The sequence below is a fragment of the Tribolium madens genome, unplaced genomic scaffold (genome assembly GCF_015345945.1).
Source record: "Tribolium madens isolate multiple individuals breed KSU strain unplaced genomic scaffold, Tmad_KSU_1.1 Scaffold_97;HRSCAF=244;Tcas5.2_LG3a, whole genome shotgun sequence".
Classification (NCBI taxonomy): Eukaryota; Metazoa; Arthropoda; class Insecta; order Coleoptera; family Tenebrionidae; genus Tribolium; species Tribolium madens.
The window spans coordinates 14,002,588-14,019,537 of record NW_025401069.1 but is presented as its reverse complement, the minus strand read 5'-3'; the positions used below and the strand labels follow the sequence as shown (position 1 = coordinate 14,019,537).

The 16,950-nt window shown below is 32.3% G+C and overlaps 5 protein-coding genes across 6 annotated transcripts; 2 read left to right on the top strand and 3 right to left on the bottom strand.

Annotated features, from left to right (window-relative positions):
- Positions 1–12: 12 nt before the first annotated feature.
- LOC123015050 (zinc finger protein on ecdysone puffs) lies at positions 13–3,195 on the bottom strand. The gene is made up of 7 exons (XM_044414481.1): positions 3,037–3,195; positions 2,557–2,925; positions 1,631–2,066; positions 1,355–1,577; positions 1,150–1,307; positions 860–1,095; positions 13–542 (listed from the first exon to the last, which is right to left on the bottom strand). The coding sequence occupies exons 2-7, from the start codon at positions 2,908–2,910 to the stop codon at positions 126–128; spliced, it is 1,824 nt and encodes a 607-aa protein (XP_044270416.1). The 5' UTR covers positions 2,911–2,925; positions 3,037–3,195; the 3' UTR covers positions 13–125.
- A 159-nt stretch (positions 3,196–3,354) lies between these two features.
- On the top strand, positions 3,355–4,628 carry LOC123015053 (endothelial differentiation-related factor 1 homolog). Its single transcript, XM_044414490.1, has 2 exons — positions 3,355–3,848; positions 3,900–4,628. Exons 1-2 carry the CDS (start codon positions 3,725–3,727, stop codon positions 4,214–4,216), a joined length of 441 nt encoding a protein of 146 aa, XP_044270425.1. The 5' UTR covers positions 3,355–3,724; the 3' UTR covers positions 4,217–4,628.
- On the bottom strand, positions 4,622–5,471 carry LOC123015052 (proteasome subunit beta type-1). Its single transcript, XM_044414489.1, has 2 exons — positions 5,313–5,471; positions 4,622–5,267 (listed from the first exon to the last, which is right to left on the bottom strand). Exons 1-2 carry the CDS (start codon positions 5,405–5,407, stop codon positions 4,655–4,657), a joined length of 708 nt encoding a protein of 235 aa, XP_044270424.1. The 5' UTR covers positions 5,408–5,471; the 3' UTR covers positions 4,622–4,654.
- Positions 5,472–6,443: 972 nt separating this feature from the next.
- On the top strand, positions 6,444–10,166 carry LOC123014579 (caspase-6-like). Of its 2 annotated transcripts, XM_044413770.1 has the most exons (6): positions 6,477–6,566; positions 6,702–6,805; positions 6,851–7,111; positions 7,157–7,329; positions 7,373–7,502; positions 9,787–10,166. In XM_044413770.1, the coding sequence occupies exons 2-6, from the start codon at positions 6,712–6,714 to the stop codon at positions 10,110–10,112; spliced, it is 984 nt and encodes a 327-aa protein (XP_044269705.1). In that variant the 5' UTR covers positions 6,477–6,566; positions 6,702–6,711; the 3' UTR covers positions 10,113–10,166. The 2 variants fall into 2 exon arrangements, with proteins under 2 accessions (XP_044269704.1, XP_044269705.1); XM_044413769.1 differs by having other exon boundaries at positions 6,444–6,805.
- A 4,992-nt stretch (positions 10,167–15,158) lies between these two features.
- Positions 15,159–15,847, bottom strand: LOC123014884 (sulfated surface glycoprotein 185-like). The gene is made up of 2 exons (XM_044414181.1): positions 15,687–15,847; positions 15,159–15,629 (listed from the first exon to the last, which is right to left on the bottom strand). The coding sequence occupies exons 1-2, from the start codon at positions 15,747–15,749 to the stop codon at positions 15,159–15,161; spliced, it is 534 nt and encodes a 177-aa protein (XP_044270116.1). The 5' UTR covers positions 15,750–15,847.
- Between the last annotated feature and the right edge of the window lie 1,103 nt (positions 15,848–16,950).

The following is a 16,950-nucleotide window of genomic DNA, read 5'->3' as shown; positions in this document are numbered from 1 at the left end:
TAAAAGAACAAATCCCATTATGAATATATTTCAACACTGTCACTTATTACAGACAATTACGTATCCTAAACTAGAAAAAAATTAATTATGAAGCATCCATTAGACTAACCTAGAATCTGAAAATTTTACTGCTTACGTATCTTCTTGCTTTTAGGACCGGCACCATTTTTAACCGCGCCCCCTGATCGACGTGTAAGCCGTGGCGAATTAGCCGTAATTTGCGACACTTCCTCTTTCTGTTCTTCTTCCACAGCTGCAACAACTGGTGGTTCCTCTTTAACAACTGGTTCCTGAACTTGTTCAGATTCGGTCTTCATTGACACATCCTCATCGTTACAAGCTTCTTCCGGATCATACATTTCTTGTTTGAAATTTTCCGGTTCCTCCTCTGGGGCTTCCTCATGACACGCCTCTTGACCGTCCAAATCACGTCTACGTTTCTTATTTTCTGCGTCTTTTGCTGTCTCTTCAGACTGCTTCTTATATTTAGCCTTGACGGTCCCAACGAAAGCGTAATAATGTGCTTCAGTCCTCAAGTGTGCCTAACAAAAAAATCTAAAATCTAAAATCCTACTTATCCACATCCTAAGACAAATTCATATTTTAACCATTTGGTCTTTGCGGCCGAACAGTGCGACCGATTTTTACCAAATGTTTGTGCAGCGTCCCCTTCCAAATTTCAAATTTCTAGCTCTTATCGTTCTCGAGATATGCTGTTTACAGACACACACACACACACGACCCAATGGCCCAAACAAAATTTTTTGGTGTCTTGAAATGTAAAAATCTGGGTATATCAAATTTCATCCGATTACATTGTAATTGTAATTTTTCAATTACAACAAAATAATGAAATTACCTGAGCATATTTCTCATTTTCAAAACTCTTGTGACATATTTCACACATGAAACCGGAAAAAGGTTTCAAACTCTGTGTGGCAATTGGACGATTTTTCTTATACGCTGGTATGCGATTCTGTAAATTATTCAATTCATCAGACAACTCCAAAATGGGATTCTCTTCCTCCATTTGGATGCTTTCCTCCAAAAGCGGCTCCAAATCAATTTCCAACTCTTCTTCAATAACATCACCATCTAATTTAACGAAATAAAGTTAAAGTGAATTTTTATTTTACTGTTTTGTTTTACCTTCTCCTCCAACTTTACTCTCAAGCACTTCATTAAGGGTCCGCAAATGATCTGGGGTCAACCGATGATCAACCCAATCCATACGCGAGGGGAATTCTTTCCCGCATATATCACAATTGGGGTGCAAGAAACGTTTCAGACGTTGATGACCTTCAGTCCTGAAAACAACATGAAACAAACTGAAAAACTAGCACAAAAAACTTACTTGCGATGTGCAATAATCTTTCCTAGAAATTTCAAATCGCACATGTTGCAATGACTCTCCGGTTCTTGATATTTCCGTATAAATTTATCCTTGAGAAGACGATGCATTCGATTCAATTCAATGACTTTCTTCTCCTCAGACAAGCGCATATTTTCGCGTAAAATATTAACAGTCACTAGGAAACTCTCTTCAAGACTGTTCAACATCTGTCTGTGGGCACGACCTAAAAGAAAAACTAATTAAAGAAAAAAAAACAACGAGAAAATGAAAATTCACCTCTGATGTGCTTCTGGAACGACTCCCCATCCCACATATCCTTATTACAAACAAAACAATGCAAGAATTTTTGTGGCACCCCGTAGTAATTTCCATCAAGATCTCTCGGTTCTTCCTCCTGTTTTTGTTCTTCTGATTCATCTTCTTCTTCTTTTTGATCATCAGTCTTCTTTTCTTCCTTCCAACCTCGTTTTGTCTCCTCAGCACCATCATCATCTCTTATATCTTCACTTGACAAGTCAATTGTTGCTAATTTATCGTCTTTTGTTTTTTCTTTTTCTTCTTTTCGTGCTTCAGGTTTGCGTTTTTCATCTTTGACATATTTCGGTTTAGTTGGTGAACGTTTGTGGTTATCGCGACCGGTGAAAGAACTGCGATTTCGGTTAGTCCCCGAATTTTTATTCGAGTCCAATTGACGCCAACCCCCATTTCGGTTCTATCAAACGATTAAAGGGTAATAACAAAGTTGTATTTTAGGGTAGGTGGTTCATTTTTTAAACAAATGTCAGCGTTGGGTTGGTATGAGCCACGTGATAGGTTGGCAACGAAATAGTCGCCATTTTGAATTTAAATTTAGAATTAGAAATTGACTGTATTTTTTGGGGGAATTTTGCCACTGACAACTGTTTTAAAAAAATCGACTTGTTATAAATCATTGTACCTTGTGTTCGGGTTTTGTGGCAGTAAATAAACTTGGATAGGAGTGAAATAAGACTAAAATTTTTATTTTAATAAAAGTGCTGCCTGAAATGGGGAAAAAAATCTAAAATAGAAAGCGTGGTTGCACTTTTTGACAGTAAAATTCAAAATGGACACTTGAGGCAACTTGATTTTGATGATGGCAACGCAATCATCATAATAAAAGAATGATAAGAGGGTCTGGTCAATCCAGAAACAAGAAAAAGAGAAAAATTGTTAAATCATACCTTATTGTAAGGCTCATTTCGTCTGAAATCAGACCGGCCTCTGTTACCAAACCGATTAAATGAATCGCGGCTATCTTGGTGAGGAGAAAAAGCAGGAGACGTATTCAAAGAAAGTAATGACGGTGGATTGTTCATTTGTTGTTGCTGGGGCTGTAGTAAGTTGGTTAAAGCAAGAGCTAGTTGTTGGGGATTTGCAGCCAACTGCCCTAGCAAACCCGAAGGGTTCAATGAATTGTTAGAAGGCATGTTCCCCTGCCAGGGGTTAACATTGCTCCCTTGAAACGGCTGATGCTGAGAAAACGAGCGATTGCCTCTTTGAGGTCCGCCCATTCCACCAAGTCTTCTATTTGCCATGATTAGGACTTTCAACTATACAATTGCAAGAAATAATCAATTAGAAAATCGGCTCATGCCACGGCCATAAAATCCAGCTCAGAAGACCAAATCACTAAAAATAACAACTAACCAAACCACACTTACCCCACAACACCAATTTTTCCTATTTTCTTCCAAGAAAAACACCAAAAAACACACTCAAACTTTTTGGGACGCCAACACACAACCACAAAATGGCGGCGAACAATTGCGCATGCATTTCCGGCACAGGCATACCAACCTCTACATCACCACCACATTTGAATGTTTTTAATAGAAAAAAAAATGTTTATCACACTATTTGGCCCAACAAATGCGTTTTGTGGTTAATTTCACCACGTCTCGTTTTTTATTATAATACAGAATTGTTTTTATTCCTTGTAATTTCTTGTGCCTATCTTCGGTACGTTGAGGTGCCAACCTAAGAAATCAGTTGTGTTTTTACGTTTCTAGTAGTGTAATTAATTTCAGCGCTCTTTGTACGTGAAATGCAACCGAAAAGTGTGATTTCCACGGGGGGCAAAAAATTCTAAACCGGTCGAACCGGCCTGAAGCCCACCCAGGGCTGCCAACCCCCACGTGAATTACCCCTTTAATTCCGCCGAAATAACAAGTAGTCGCATTATTTATCACCGTAGTGCTCCTTTGAGTGGTTGGGGCCCCAAACCGTGCCCCCCTGACGCAAACTTGTGCAATGTTATTGTTGCTTTGACCCGCGCCTAACTTCACAGTTGTGTCAAATTCGTCGTGAGTGTTGTCCTCGAGTCATTCCTCAAAACCAAAAAATCTCATCATGTCAGACTGGGACACAGTGACTGTGTTAAAAAAGCGGGCCCCCAAAGCCTCCACAATGAAGAGCGAGCAGGCTGTGAATGCGGCGCGCCGCCAAGGCGTCCCCGTCGATACCCAACTCAAGTGTAAGTGTGACATTTTTCCAGAACGTTTTTGTCGTAATTTGGGGTTTGCAGGGGGCGCCGGGGGCAACAAACAGCACGTGGCGACGAAAAACACAGCGAAATTGGACCGGGAGACTGAGGAACTCAAACACGAGACTATCTCGTTGGACGTGGGGCGGATCATCCAACAGGGGCGACAGGCCAAGGGACTCAGTCAGAAGGACTTGGCCACCAAGATCAACGAGAAGCCCCAAGTCATCACGGACTACGAGGCCGGGAGGGGCATCCCCAATAACGTCATCATCGGGAAGATCGAGAAAGTGATCGGCTTGAAATTGAGAGGTAAAGACCGCGGAAAACCACTCCTACCCCCGGGACAGAAGAAGTAAGTGTCCTGGGGGGATGGCCAGTTTTTTTATAATTGCGTTAAGTGTCACGAGGGTCTTAGGAACTGTTAAATTTAGGGATTTATGTACTGAACCCAAGTTGTTTCTATTCAAATTTTATTACACTACAATAAATGTTACAAGGAGTCGGCGGCGAATTCCTTATTTCAGAACCAGTTTTCAGTTTCTAATAATAAAGAAAAACACAAGAAATTGTTGTTTATTACGCACTGAAACCCCAATTAATTCCAACTGTGCGAAACGATTCCTCCACTTTTTTATTAATCATCACGTGAAAGTAATAATTCGAATATTTAAGTGTGAATTTGTTATAATTTTTATTTATTGTATGTGGTAGAATTAGAAATATTCCTTTACCGAAATATTTGTTAAAAATAAAACAATCAATACCAAACACTGATTTATTACCACACAAGACAATTAATCTTTCCTCAATTGAAAACTGTCTTCTTTGATACCCTCCTTGGTGATGACATTAATCAAAATACTATCCCCCGTGAAAATATCCCTTTCAGCGGCTGAAATAAACACGTCTTTGATGATCGCAGTCGCCTTCTCTAATGTCAATTTAGCCTCCTTGACATTTTGCATGTTTTTCAACCCGATTTGGTTATCTAACAGGGGTTGTAAAAGCGCCCCTGCGGAGCCCCCCGCCCTGTACGTAGTCTTCTCGCAATGCCCAATCGGGTCGTAGCTATAAATACACCCTTTCCCTTCATTATCCAGCCCCACAAGAATATTAGAAATGTAATAGGGGAAAAACCTCTTGTAGTACAGCATTGTTGACAACATTTGGGCACAAGCCGGCGTGGCCATGGTTTTGTTGTGCTCCTGTTGGTACATCTGCATACGAGCGCTCAAAATACGAGTCAGAGTGAGAGTGTCGCACCAACAACCTGAACACCCCAATACTGTGGTGTCCGATAATCGGAACAACTTGTTTTGGTCTCGAGTGTAGATGGAGAAACCTGCACTGAGACGGGTATCAGCCCCGATTATCACGAAGTCGTCACCGGCGATCGCAACCACACTCCTGAAAAAGGGGGCTGTAGAGGAGTTTTAAACGGGGAATGCTTACCCGCCGTTGTCGGCATAGGGGCTAAAGTGGTGCTGAGTGGGGGCTGTGGCGTAGTCGGGGTAATGGGGACGGTTTTCCGCGTGTAATAAAGCCATCTCGTACAACACAAAACTCAAATTGAATGACAATACAAATTCAACTGTCAATTGTCAATTGTGCGTGCGACCGAAGTCGCACACGACCAAATTAATCGTTTAGAAATAGAATTTTTCAATACGAAATGCACGGAAATTATAAATTCCGGGACAAAATCATATATATAATACTCTATATATTATATATATGGTCAAAATGAGCCTGTTGCGTCCTAATTAAAGTTTTTAAATATTGCAGAATGTGTTTATGACCGAATTTGGTGCGTGTAAATTTGGTTGCCTGACCACAACTTTTTATTCACTAATCAAATTTTGTTATCTTGTGATAAATAACGAACACTAATCTTATCACTGGTTACTCAAATAGTCGAAATATTAAGTTTTTCAAGTAAAAAAGTTGGTAGTGAACCGAAAATCATGGCAACCTATTCAGTATTGCCAACGCAAACCTAGTGTAATCGTTCAATTTTTTTTTGTCTAACTTGAAACTGAATCAGTGTAACTACTAAAACCCAATGTTACTTTAATAAATTATTATTTTTTAATTATTTGTTTTAATCTATACTCTTTTTCATATCAATGTGCATCAAGTAGGTTCTAGAAATCTAAATGCATCATTAATTTAAACGCCGATTCACACAAAAAGTGTCATTAGTGTCATTCAAAACAAATTTAATCACATCAATAATAATGATAAAAATCTTTATGTTTGCTATTCTTGTTGATTTTAATTATTTTTTGCTACATGGGGTAGACATTTATTTGAAAAAATAATTTTTAGGGAAGATTGAGGTTAAGATTTGAATTTTCGCATGGTTGCCATTAAAAAACGACTACTTTGATGCACAGTAATATGAAAACATGTTATCTGTTCACTGTTACCACATTTTCTTATTGTGTAATAAATTATTTTCATAGTGGCATTTATCAGGAAAATATCTAAAAAAAAATAAATATGTATTTTAAGTTATCAAACACTAATCTTATCACTAGATATTCAAATACTTAAATCCAACTGTTAGATTTTGCAAGTAAAAAAATCAGTAGTTTTAGGTTGGTGACAATGAGATTAAGAGCATTTTCATTCTTGCCAACTCAAAGCAATTAAGTGAAACTGGAACAGATTTTGGAAATTGCACAACAAAGTAGCACCTTCCTGGTAGTAATATAGATTTTGATCAAAATTTTGTATTGATATTGACGCATCCTTATCGATAAGATTACAATAATTCATTTAATACAATCGCTTTGTTCGTCGAAAACCGTCCCCAAATCAGTTTTTCTATTTGCTTAGTTAATTAATTATGCAGACGGACGCTGCCCCCAATATTTCCAAACAAAATGATCCGTTTTTGAGCCCCGAATGTGAAATTAATCAACACGAAAAGATCACAATTGGTGAGTTGAAATTTTTTACAATTAAAAAAAAATGAGAAATTTTAGTCCAAGATAAGAATGTTGAACGGTTTGTTGAACGTCAGGAGCTTTTATTGTCTCCGTTTGAATACCAGAGAATGGGGGAAGACCCCGGATTGGTGCTAATTTTCAATCAAGAGTTATTCGAAGATCAACCTTATCGACTTGGGAGTCGAAAAGACGTTAATGAGATTATCACAACAATGAGTCGTTTGGGTTTCAATATCCACGATGAAAATATTTTCAATAATTTGACAAGAGACCAAATTTTGGATACAGTCACAAAACGTAACAGAATTTTTGAAAAATTGTCCCAAATTAATTGAATTTTAGTCGTAGCTAAGGACTTGTCACAAGTCAATAGTCTAATAGTGTTTTTTCTCACACATGGTGATAGTTTCAATCTATTACACGCCACTGATTTCACACTCAAAACCCACGAATTGTGGGAGAAATTCGTGAAATGTGAACATCTGAAAAACAAGCCGAAAATGTTCATTTTTCAGGTAAGAACACGATTTTATAAAACCGAAATTAACCGACTTTTAGGCTTGCAAAGGTGATTATCATTCCACAACGTGGGACCAAAACAAGGAAAAAATCGATTTGGTACCACAAAGTACCTTCGAATCGAATTACCTGGGCCCAGACATGCTGATTGTTTATTCAACAACTGAGGGTAAATAGTAGGCTTGGTATCTCTCCCCACTTATTTCTAACTGTCTTAATACGCATGCGTGACGTAGTGTTGGTTTAACTACAATTCCATAAAATAAATACTGATAAAATATTTTTTATTAAGGGTAAAATAAATGAAATATATACATAGGCAAAAAAATATAAATTTGTTTTGTTATAACTTGCAATGTTTTGTTATATTTTTTTTGATTTTATTAGAAATTTTCTCGATAACTATTTATCGTAGAACTCTGATCTTTTTTGTATATAATAGAAAATTAAATCTTCTTTCCAACGTTACCAAACTTAAGAGGTTATTACCAATAAGTCCGGAGTTATTGGCAATAGACCGCTCCGGGTGCCAAAAATCGACCAAAATCAAAAAAAATTTAACTTTAAAATTGATCCATTTAACGTTTTTTACATTTCTAGAGGTCTTAAAAACTCAAAAAAGTGCATAAAAAATTACGAATTCTTTGGGTTTTTGAAAGAAATCATCTGTGATAATTCCGAAAAAAATTCTAGTAATTCCAAAACGAATTCTACCAAACTTCTAGTAATTCCAATAATACACTGTAATTTCATTGTTTTAAGATTAAGTAATTCCTATAATTCCATTCTTGATAAAATTATGTACAACTAATTCCAATTTTAAAAACATTCCTGAAAAATTCCAGTATTTTCAAAAAAATTCCACCTAAATTTTAGTACCAATAATCCATCGTAATTCCATTGTTTTCAGAATAATTCCTCTTGTTTCAACTTAATTTTTTTAATTCTAAATTAATTCCGATAGTTCTAAGAAATTCAATATAATTTTGAAAAAAAATTACCTCCGATAATTCCAAAATGAATTTTAGTACATAATTCCAAAAAAAAATTCTAGTAATTCCAATAATTCATCGTAATTTCATTATTTTCAGATTAATTTCTATAATTGCAAATTAATTCCTGTAATTACAACTTAATGCCCACTTAATTTTCGTAATTCAAAGATATTTCCTGCAATTCCAAATTAATTTAGAAAGTTCTAAGAAATTCAATGTAATTTTCAAAAGAAATCGTCTCTGACAACTCCAAAAAAAAATCCACCAAATTTATAGTAATTATAACAATCCATTGTAGTTCCTTTGTTTTCAGATTAATTCTTATAATTCCAAATTAATTCCTGTCATTTTAACGTAATTCTGACTTAATTGTCCTAATTCCAAAATAACTCGTATAATTCCAAATTAATTCTAAGAAATCCAATGTAATTTTCAAAAAAAATCATCGATAATTCCAAAAAGAGAATTCCATAATTCCAAATAATCCAAAGATAATTTTTAAAAATTCGAAACATTTTCGATTAAATTCCAAAAATTTGTACAAATGTCTCAAATTTAGTTAATTTTTTATTAAAAAAATCTAAGTAATTTGTTTTTGCCAAATTTCTAAATTTAGCATTTTCTTGATGAAACAACAAATTTCGGACAAATTTTTGCAATATACCGTAGTAGAATTTTGTCAATTTTTCAGTAAAAAACATTCTAAATTGAACATGAAAAGCTATTTCAATCTTAATCATCTGCTTTTTATATTAGCAAAATTTTTCAAATTTATCGGTGAAAAATTATTGACAAATTTTTCCTTTTTTTTATTTTGTAAATTGCGTCAAAACTGTGTCTCAATGACATAATATTTTGACCTAAACCTATGTAAAATGTTCCGGGGAATCGATTGGCGTCAATTAAACTGCAAAATTCGTAGTAGTTTTGAAGTTATAGTCGGATTTAAATTCTCGATATTTTTGACTTTATCAGAAATTTTCTCGATAACTATTCATCGTAGAGCACTGAACTTTTTAATGTATGATAGAAAATTCAATTTTCTATCCAACGGTACCAAATATAAGAGGTTATCTCCAACAAGTCCGGAGTTATTGCCAATAGACCGTTCCGGATGCCAAAAATCGACCAAAATCTCCACAAAAATCAAAAAAAAATTCAACTTTAAAATTGATCCATTTAACGTTTTTTACATTTCTAGAGGTCTTAAAGACTCAAATAAGTGCATAAAACGCCATTGGGTCAAGTTTCAGAAAATTTTGAATTTTTTGAGTTTTTGAAGGTGAGCGGTAGTAAAATCGTAAAAATAGTCAATTTACCATAAGTCGTAAAAATGCTTAAAATATGGTTTATCTTATTCGCTTCAAGTTTACGTAATAAATTTTGATTATCACCGCGATATTTCTTAATTAGTAGTGGGGGGAGGTGGCACAAGCCCTACTTGCGTGATTTTTTCAGGAAACGTCTCGTTTCGTGACCCCAAAAACGGCACTTGGTTTATCCAAGAATTGTGTAAGAATTTCTCGGCTTATGGACGCCGAGACGACGTGATTTCACTAATTATGCGAACAACGAAATGTTTATGTCGGAATTATTACCACAATGAGGAGGAGATCATCAAAAAACAGATGCCCATTTTTGTGTCGACTTTGAAAAAAAAGTTTTATTTGAATCGAAGCAAGGATAGGAATGCCTGGTTTCAGTTGTTGAAAAATCAAGAAAGCATGATGAGGAGTATTGAGGAATTGAAGGAGAAGATTAACGAATTGTTGAAAACGAAATAAGTGATAATTGATAATTTGTGTATTGATTAATAAAAAATCAACCAGTTTTTTTCATTTATTAATTTCATTACCCCCAAAATGTTTGGCCTAGAGGGGGTGGGGGGGAGATGGAAGTAGTGGTTGGAGACCATGCAAAAGGGTTGTTTAGGGATGTTTCATTGCTATCACAGTCCTCTTCGTCTTCTGTATTTGGCTAAAAAACGAAGTTTTGCCTAGTTGAGGAAAATCAAACAAGGACTTACCGGAGGGGCAGTAATGATCATATTACAACATGCAATCACGAGTAAAAATACTATTAACATTCTTATTGGTTGTTTTTTAAGCGTTAAAGCACTTTACGCAACTGAAAACTAATTGTTACCGTGCATTTTTTTAAGATTCGTAAAGTTTAAGTGCCAGTTCATTTTTTATTGTAATTATAAATTTTAGGAGCAGTATTTTGCACAATTAAACAAGTAAATGCATTTTTTTAAGTTTGCTAACAAAAAAACCATCTAAATCAAAGAAAACAGGTGAAGATGACACATTTCAGAACTCTATAATTCCAAGTTAATTTTCGTAATTCTCAAATGATTCCTGTAAATCCAAATAAATTTAACGTAATGAAAAAAAATCATCTACGATAATTCCAAAAAGAATTCCACCGTGTTCAGATTAATTCCTATAATTCTAATTTGTAATTATAATTAATTCCAACTTAATTTTCGTAATTCCAAAATAATTCCTGCAATTTCAAATTAATTCCAAAAGTTCTAAAAAGTTTAACCGAAGTTTCAAAAGAAATTATCTCTGATAATTCTCAAAAGAGAATTCTTGTGATTTCAGAAAAATTCCAATAATTCACGAATAATTCCAGTAATTCCAAACAATCAAAATATATTTTTAATAAATTTCCAATTCATTTCAAGCAATTTTGGTTAAATTCCAAAAATTTGTACAATTAACTTCAAAATTAACTGCCCCTCGGGCCGTTAACTTGAAAAAATTATGTACAATTAATTCCAATTCCAAAAAATCCAGTAATTTCAAAAAAATTCTACCTAAATTCAAGTAATTCCATTGTCTTCAGATTAATTCCTCTTGTTCTAACTTAATTTTTGTAAATCTAAATTAATTCCGATAGTTCTAAGAAATTCAACATAAATTATCTCCGATAATTCCTAAAAGAATTTTAGTAATTGCAAAAAAAATCCACCAAAATTCCAATAATTCCAATAATTCGTCTTAATTTCATTGTTTTCATATTAATTCCTATAATTTCAAATTAATTCTTGTAGTTACAATTTAATTCCCACTTAATTTTCATAATTCAAAGATAATTCTGGCAATTCCCAATTAATTTAGAAAGTTCTAAGAAATTCAATGTAATTTTCAAAATAATCCGATAATTCCGATAATTCCAAGAAAATTCCACCGAACTTCCAGTAAAATTCCATCGTGTTCAGATTAATTCCTATAATTCTAAAATATTTTTTGTAATTACAACTTAATTCCAACTTAATTTTCGTAATTCCAAAATAATTCCTCCAACTTCAAATTAATTCTAAAAGTTGTAAAAGAAATCATTTTCGATAAATCCAAAAAGAGAATTCTAGTAATTCCAAAAAAAAATCCAATAATTCACAAATAATTCCAGTAATTCAAAACAATCAAGATATATTTTTAATAATTCCAAATACATACCTCAAATAATTCCAAGCAATTTCTGTTGAATGTCAAAAATTTATACAATTAATTTCAAAATTGAAGGTCCCTCGGGCCGTTAACTTAAAAAAATATATATAACTAATTCTAATTCCAAAAAAATTCCAGTAATACCAAAAAAAATTCACTTAAATTCCAGTAATTTTGATAAGTTCTCGTAATTCCATTGTTTTCAGATTAATTCCTATAGTTCCAACTTAATTTTTGTAATTCTAAATTAAGTTCGATAGTTTAAGAAATTCAGCATAATTTTGAAAACAAAATATCTCCCATAATTCCCAAAAGAATTTTAAAAAAATCCACCAAGATTCTAATAATTCTTTTTAAATTAATTCCTATAGTTCCAAATTAATTCCTGTAATTACAACTTAATTCCAAAATAATTCCTGTCATTCTAAATTAATTCCAATAGTTCTAAAAAATTCAACGTAATTTAAAAAATAAATTATTTCCGATAATTCCAAAAAGAATTTTGGTAATTCCACCGCAATTCTAGTAATTCCATAATTCATTGTAATTTCATTGTTTTCAGAATAATTCCTAATTAATTCTTGTAATTTTAACTTAATTCCAACTTAATTATTGTAATTCCAAAATAACTTCTAAAATTCCAAATTAATTCTAATAGTTTTTCAATTTTCAAAAAAAAAATTTCTCCGATGATTCCAAAAAGAGAATTCTAGTAATTCCAAATAATCAGAAGATAATTTTAATAACTCCAAATAATTCCAAGTAATTTCGATTAAATTCCAAAAATTTCTACAACTTATTCTTGATTTTTGCCTAACTGTCTGGAATTTAGTGAGTTTCTTGTTTAAAAACGTCTAAAAAAATTTTGCGATTTTTTTGTCGAAATAACAAATTTTGGACCAATTTTTGCAATATACCGTTTTACTGTGGTGAAATTTTTAATTAATTTTCGTAATTCTCAAATAAATCCTATAAATCCAAGTAAATTGTAAAAAAATTAACGTAATGTAAAGGAATCATCTCCGATAACCCCAAAAAGAATTCCAGCAAAAAATTCCAGTAATTTCATAATTCATCGTAATTGCATTGTTTTCAGAATAATTCTTATAATTTCAAATTAGTTCTTGTAATTTCAACTTAATTGTTGTAATTGCAAAATAACTTCCAAAATTCCAAATTAATTCTGATAATTTTAAAAAATTCAACGTAATTTAAAAAATATCTCCGATAATTCCAAAAAAAACTTCCAGTAGTTCCAAATAATCAAAAAATAATTTTAATAACCCCAAATAATTCCAAGCAATTTCAATTAAATTCCAAAAATTTGTACAACTAATTGCAGGGCGAATTTAATTAAAAAAATGATCTAAAAAAAATTTTAATTTAACGATTATCTGCCTTGTTTGGCAAAAATGCTTTAAAAAGGACTATAAAACGTGTAAATTGTGTTAAACAGGTTTGTATTTTTTAATTTTGGTTGACTGGTAAAAAATAAAACGCATTTCCGGTTTTTTTAAGTTTTTTTCTTATAATACATGCAAATTCTGTGTCCCATTAACAAAATGCTACACACTTCGGCGCTGTTGGAAAACGCCGAATTTTATTTTTTTCCTTTTCGATCTGATTGATAATAGACAATAATTGCGGAGAAGGAACAACAAGAGGAAAGATTGTTTGTGTTGGAAAACGCAGAGTTTTCCGTGGCGAAGATGTACTTTTGATAAGCCGTTTTGTTGTTGGACGCAGTGATGGACATTTTTTATTGAGAATAAGTAACTGAGCACAGTTTCTATTCATGCCTAGATTTACGACTTGGTTTGGACTAACATTGATTACAGGAGGATTTTCTTCAGGACGATATATTGTAATGTGGACTTGTTTTCCATTTTTATCAATTTCAACATCTTTATTACGGTTTTTATCAAACTAAAATCAAAGTTTTAGTAGACAATATTAAAAAAAAAGTGAGATACCTGAGATGGTAACAATAAGTTGTTACAACAAGGAGGTGCACCAATGGTTATGTAACAACAATAAACCAAAAGCAAAAAAACTACTTTCATTTTTAGTTTTTCAATTAAGATTTTTTCCAAACTTCGCCCCTTATAAAGACTTATTGCAATATAATTTATGGCTTATTGTTTTTTACGTTTTATTAATGTTTATAAAATGCAAAAAAATGACTTTTTTATAGTGATTATCAATTTTTCGAAGCAGTATTTAGCACAATTAAAAAAGTTAAAATAAGTAAATCGAATAAAACAGACGAAGATAACACATTTTTAATTGTTTGCGCTTTGTTTTGGCTAAATGTCTCGAATTTAGTGAGTTTCTAACCAATTTTGCAAAATTTCTTGAATTTAGCGATTTTCCCGACAAAATAACACATTTTGTGAATTTCTCAGTAAAATAAAAAAGTTCTGTCTATTGTCGTATCAACAAGAAATTGCTCCCTAGGATTTAGGGATATTCGTGAATAGGTTGCCATGAATTTAGGTTGGTTTTTGGTGACAAACAAAAATGTCGTAACCAGTGTCAAAATTTAGGTTAAGTCACCAATTGATAGTAGAGATGGGCAAAAAATATCGATGTTTTTTAAACATCGAATATTGGTCAAATACATCGATTTAAAAATGTGTAAGAATTTTTTTTACATATCGATGTTTTTACTTCGATACATCGAAATTAGTTCAGTTAATTATTTTTAATTATCTTTAATCTTTTTTAATTTGAAAATTTTATTCGATTAAATTTAAATTCGATGTATGGTGAATTCGATGTTTTCTAACAAAATTAACGATAATGAAGTGATGGTGGTTAAATTTTGTGTTTGTAGTTTGTATTTGTTTATGTTTTATGCAAGAATTGTAAGAAATATGTTTGTATTTGTGTTTTTTATGTTCGAAAAATTTATTATTAAAAAAATTGGTAAATGATTTTTTTTTTCAATAAAAAACATCGATTTTTTTAAGTATCGATGTTTTCTTCGATGATTTCTTATTCGATCATCGATGTCACAATATATCGATATATATTTTTCGATGTACGTACCCATCTCTAATTGATAGTTGACAGGTTGACAGGAAACGTCAATCGTCAACAACAAGGGGTAACCAACCCTAGACATACAAAATTACTTCTGAAAATTCTAGTTACAAACATGAAAAACGTAATTTTCCGAAAAGTTCAAATCCTAGGTGGTAATTTCTTATTGACAAATCTGTATTTAATTGTGGATTATCACAATTTTTACAATTACTCAAAAATTTGACTTGACAAAGAAACACTATTTTTTAAGGTGTGGAAAAAAAACAAACCTATTTTTTTGTTTTTTTATTAAATTTTCAAATTCCAACTTTTATGCTCAATTATTTATTGGCAGAATATTGGAAAACACGGAGATTTATTTTCTTCTTTGGGAGAAGGCCATGCTGGCATAATGGGTGGAGCAGACCATGATGGGTCTGGCATAATGGGTGGAGGCAAAAAAGGATCATCGGGAATTGGGCGTGGAGAAGATGTACTTTTGTTAAGCCATTTTCTGGTTGGACGCGATGATAGAATCGATTTTTTTTTGGGAGGCGGTGGAGGAGGGTCTGTTTTGGGGGGAGGAGGTGGAGGAGGGTCTGTTGTAGTGGGAGGGTCTGTTTTGGGAGGAGGAGGAGGGTCTGTTTTGGGGGGAGGAGGAGGGTCTGTTTTGGGGGGAAGCGCTGGACAAGGTCTTTTTGGGCGACGCGTTGGAGAAGGTTTTCTTTTGGGAGGCATTAGACAAGGTCTTTTTTTGACAGGCAATGAACGACTATTTATGTACTGAAGATTATTCATTTCAACATTTTCAGTGTTCTAAAATTATTAAATTTTTAGTTAACGAAGAAGAATTAAACAATAAAAAAGACTTACATCCGGAATAGGAGCAGTGATTACTAGATTACAAGCAACCAGGAATACAAAAACTATTATCATGGTTTTTTGTTTTTTTCCCAAATCGATCTATTAATCTTTTTGGAAACTTTTTTACTAAATCCACCACAAAATTACCACTTGCAATAATCAAAAATACCTAATAATTCATTGTTGTACCTACATTATTTTTGGCTTCGTAAATTTTAAGTGCAAAATTATAACTTCTTATCTTAATTACATTTTTAACGGTCATATTTTGTCCAATCAAACAAATAAGATTTGAGTTTCTAATTATTTGTTTAAAAATGTTAAAAAATTTCTTATTTCAAAAATCTGTCAATGTTTTGGAAAACTAGGGTTGTGCCAGAACTCAGAGAAAAATTTCAAGTAAGATAAGATAGCAGAAACATAGAAACATGTTTGAAAAATTCTAACTATCAAAAAATTTTGACATTTATTTTTTGACATTTGACATGATTTTATGTCTATTTAATGATACTCATGATCTTGTATACTGGGTGTCCCAACGAGTTGAAAAAGTTCATTATAAACCTTTAAATGGTAAAATTAAAAAAAATTATATAGGACATTGATAGATAAAATTATTTTCAACTATACAGCGTGTCCCAAAAATAAGTTACAACACAAACTTGTGTTTTTTTAAATGAAACACTGTATGTTTCTTGGCATTTTTGGATGAAGCCTTTTAAAACAATGTTTTTACGCTAAACTTTTATTAGTCGATTTGGCTTGGTTTTAAAAATAAGACGTTTTTTTAACGAAAGCATGCACTTTTTAAAAATTTATTACGCAAAAACTAAGACAGCTAGAACAAATTTTTTCTTACTTCTGCAAAGAAGAAAGTAGAGAAGTTTTTAGTGTTTTGCATTTGTAAAGATTAATAAATTAAGAAGTTTGTTAAAAGTTAAATAACTTAACCCTATTTTTTATTTTTGCATCTAATAGATTGATAAATTGTCTATATAAAAAAATAAATTTTTAATGTTTAGAATTGATAAATGAAACGATATTTAACATTCAATATTAATTGTAGCAACAAGTCGTTATAAATACTGAAATTCGAATTATTTTATTGTAAAAATAAAAAATAATGGATTCAGTTTAACACAAATGTGATTATTAAGTGATATTTCTTCCATCTCTTGTGCAACTGTGCACTTTTTGGCTACTGAAACAATAGTAATTATTTTTTTTTAATGTTTAACGTTAAATATCTTTTTAGTTATTGATTATAAACACC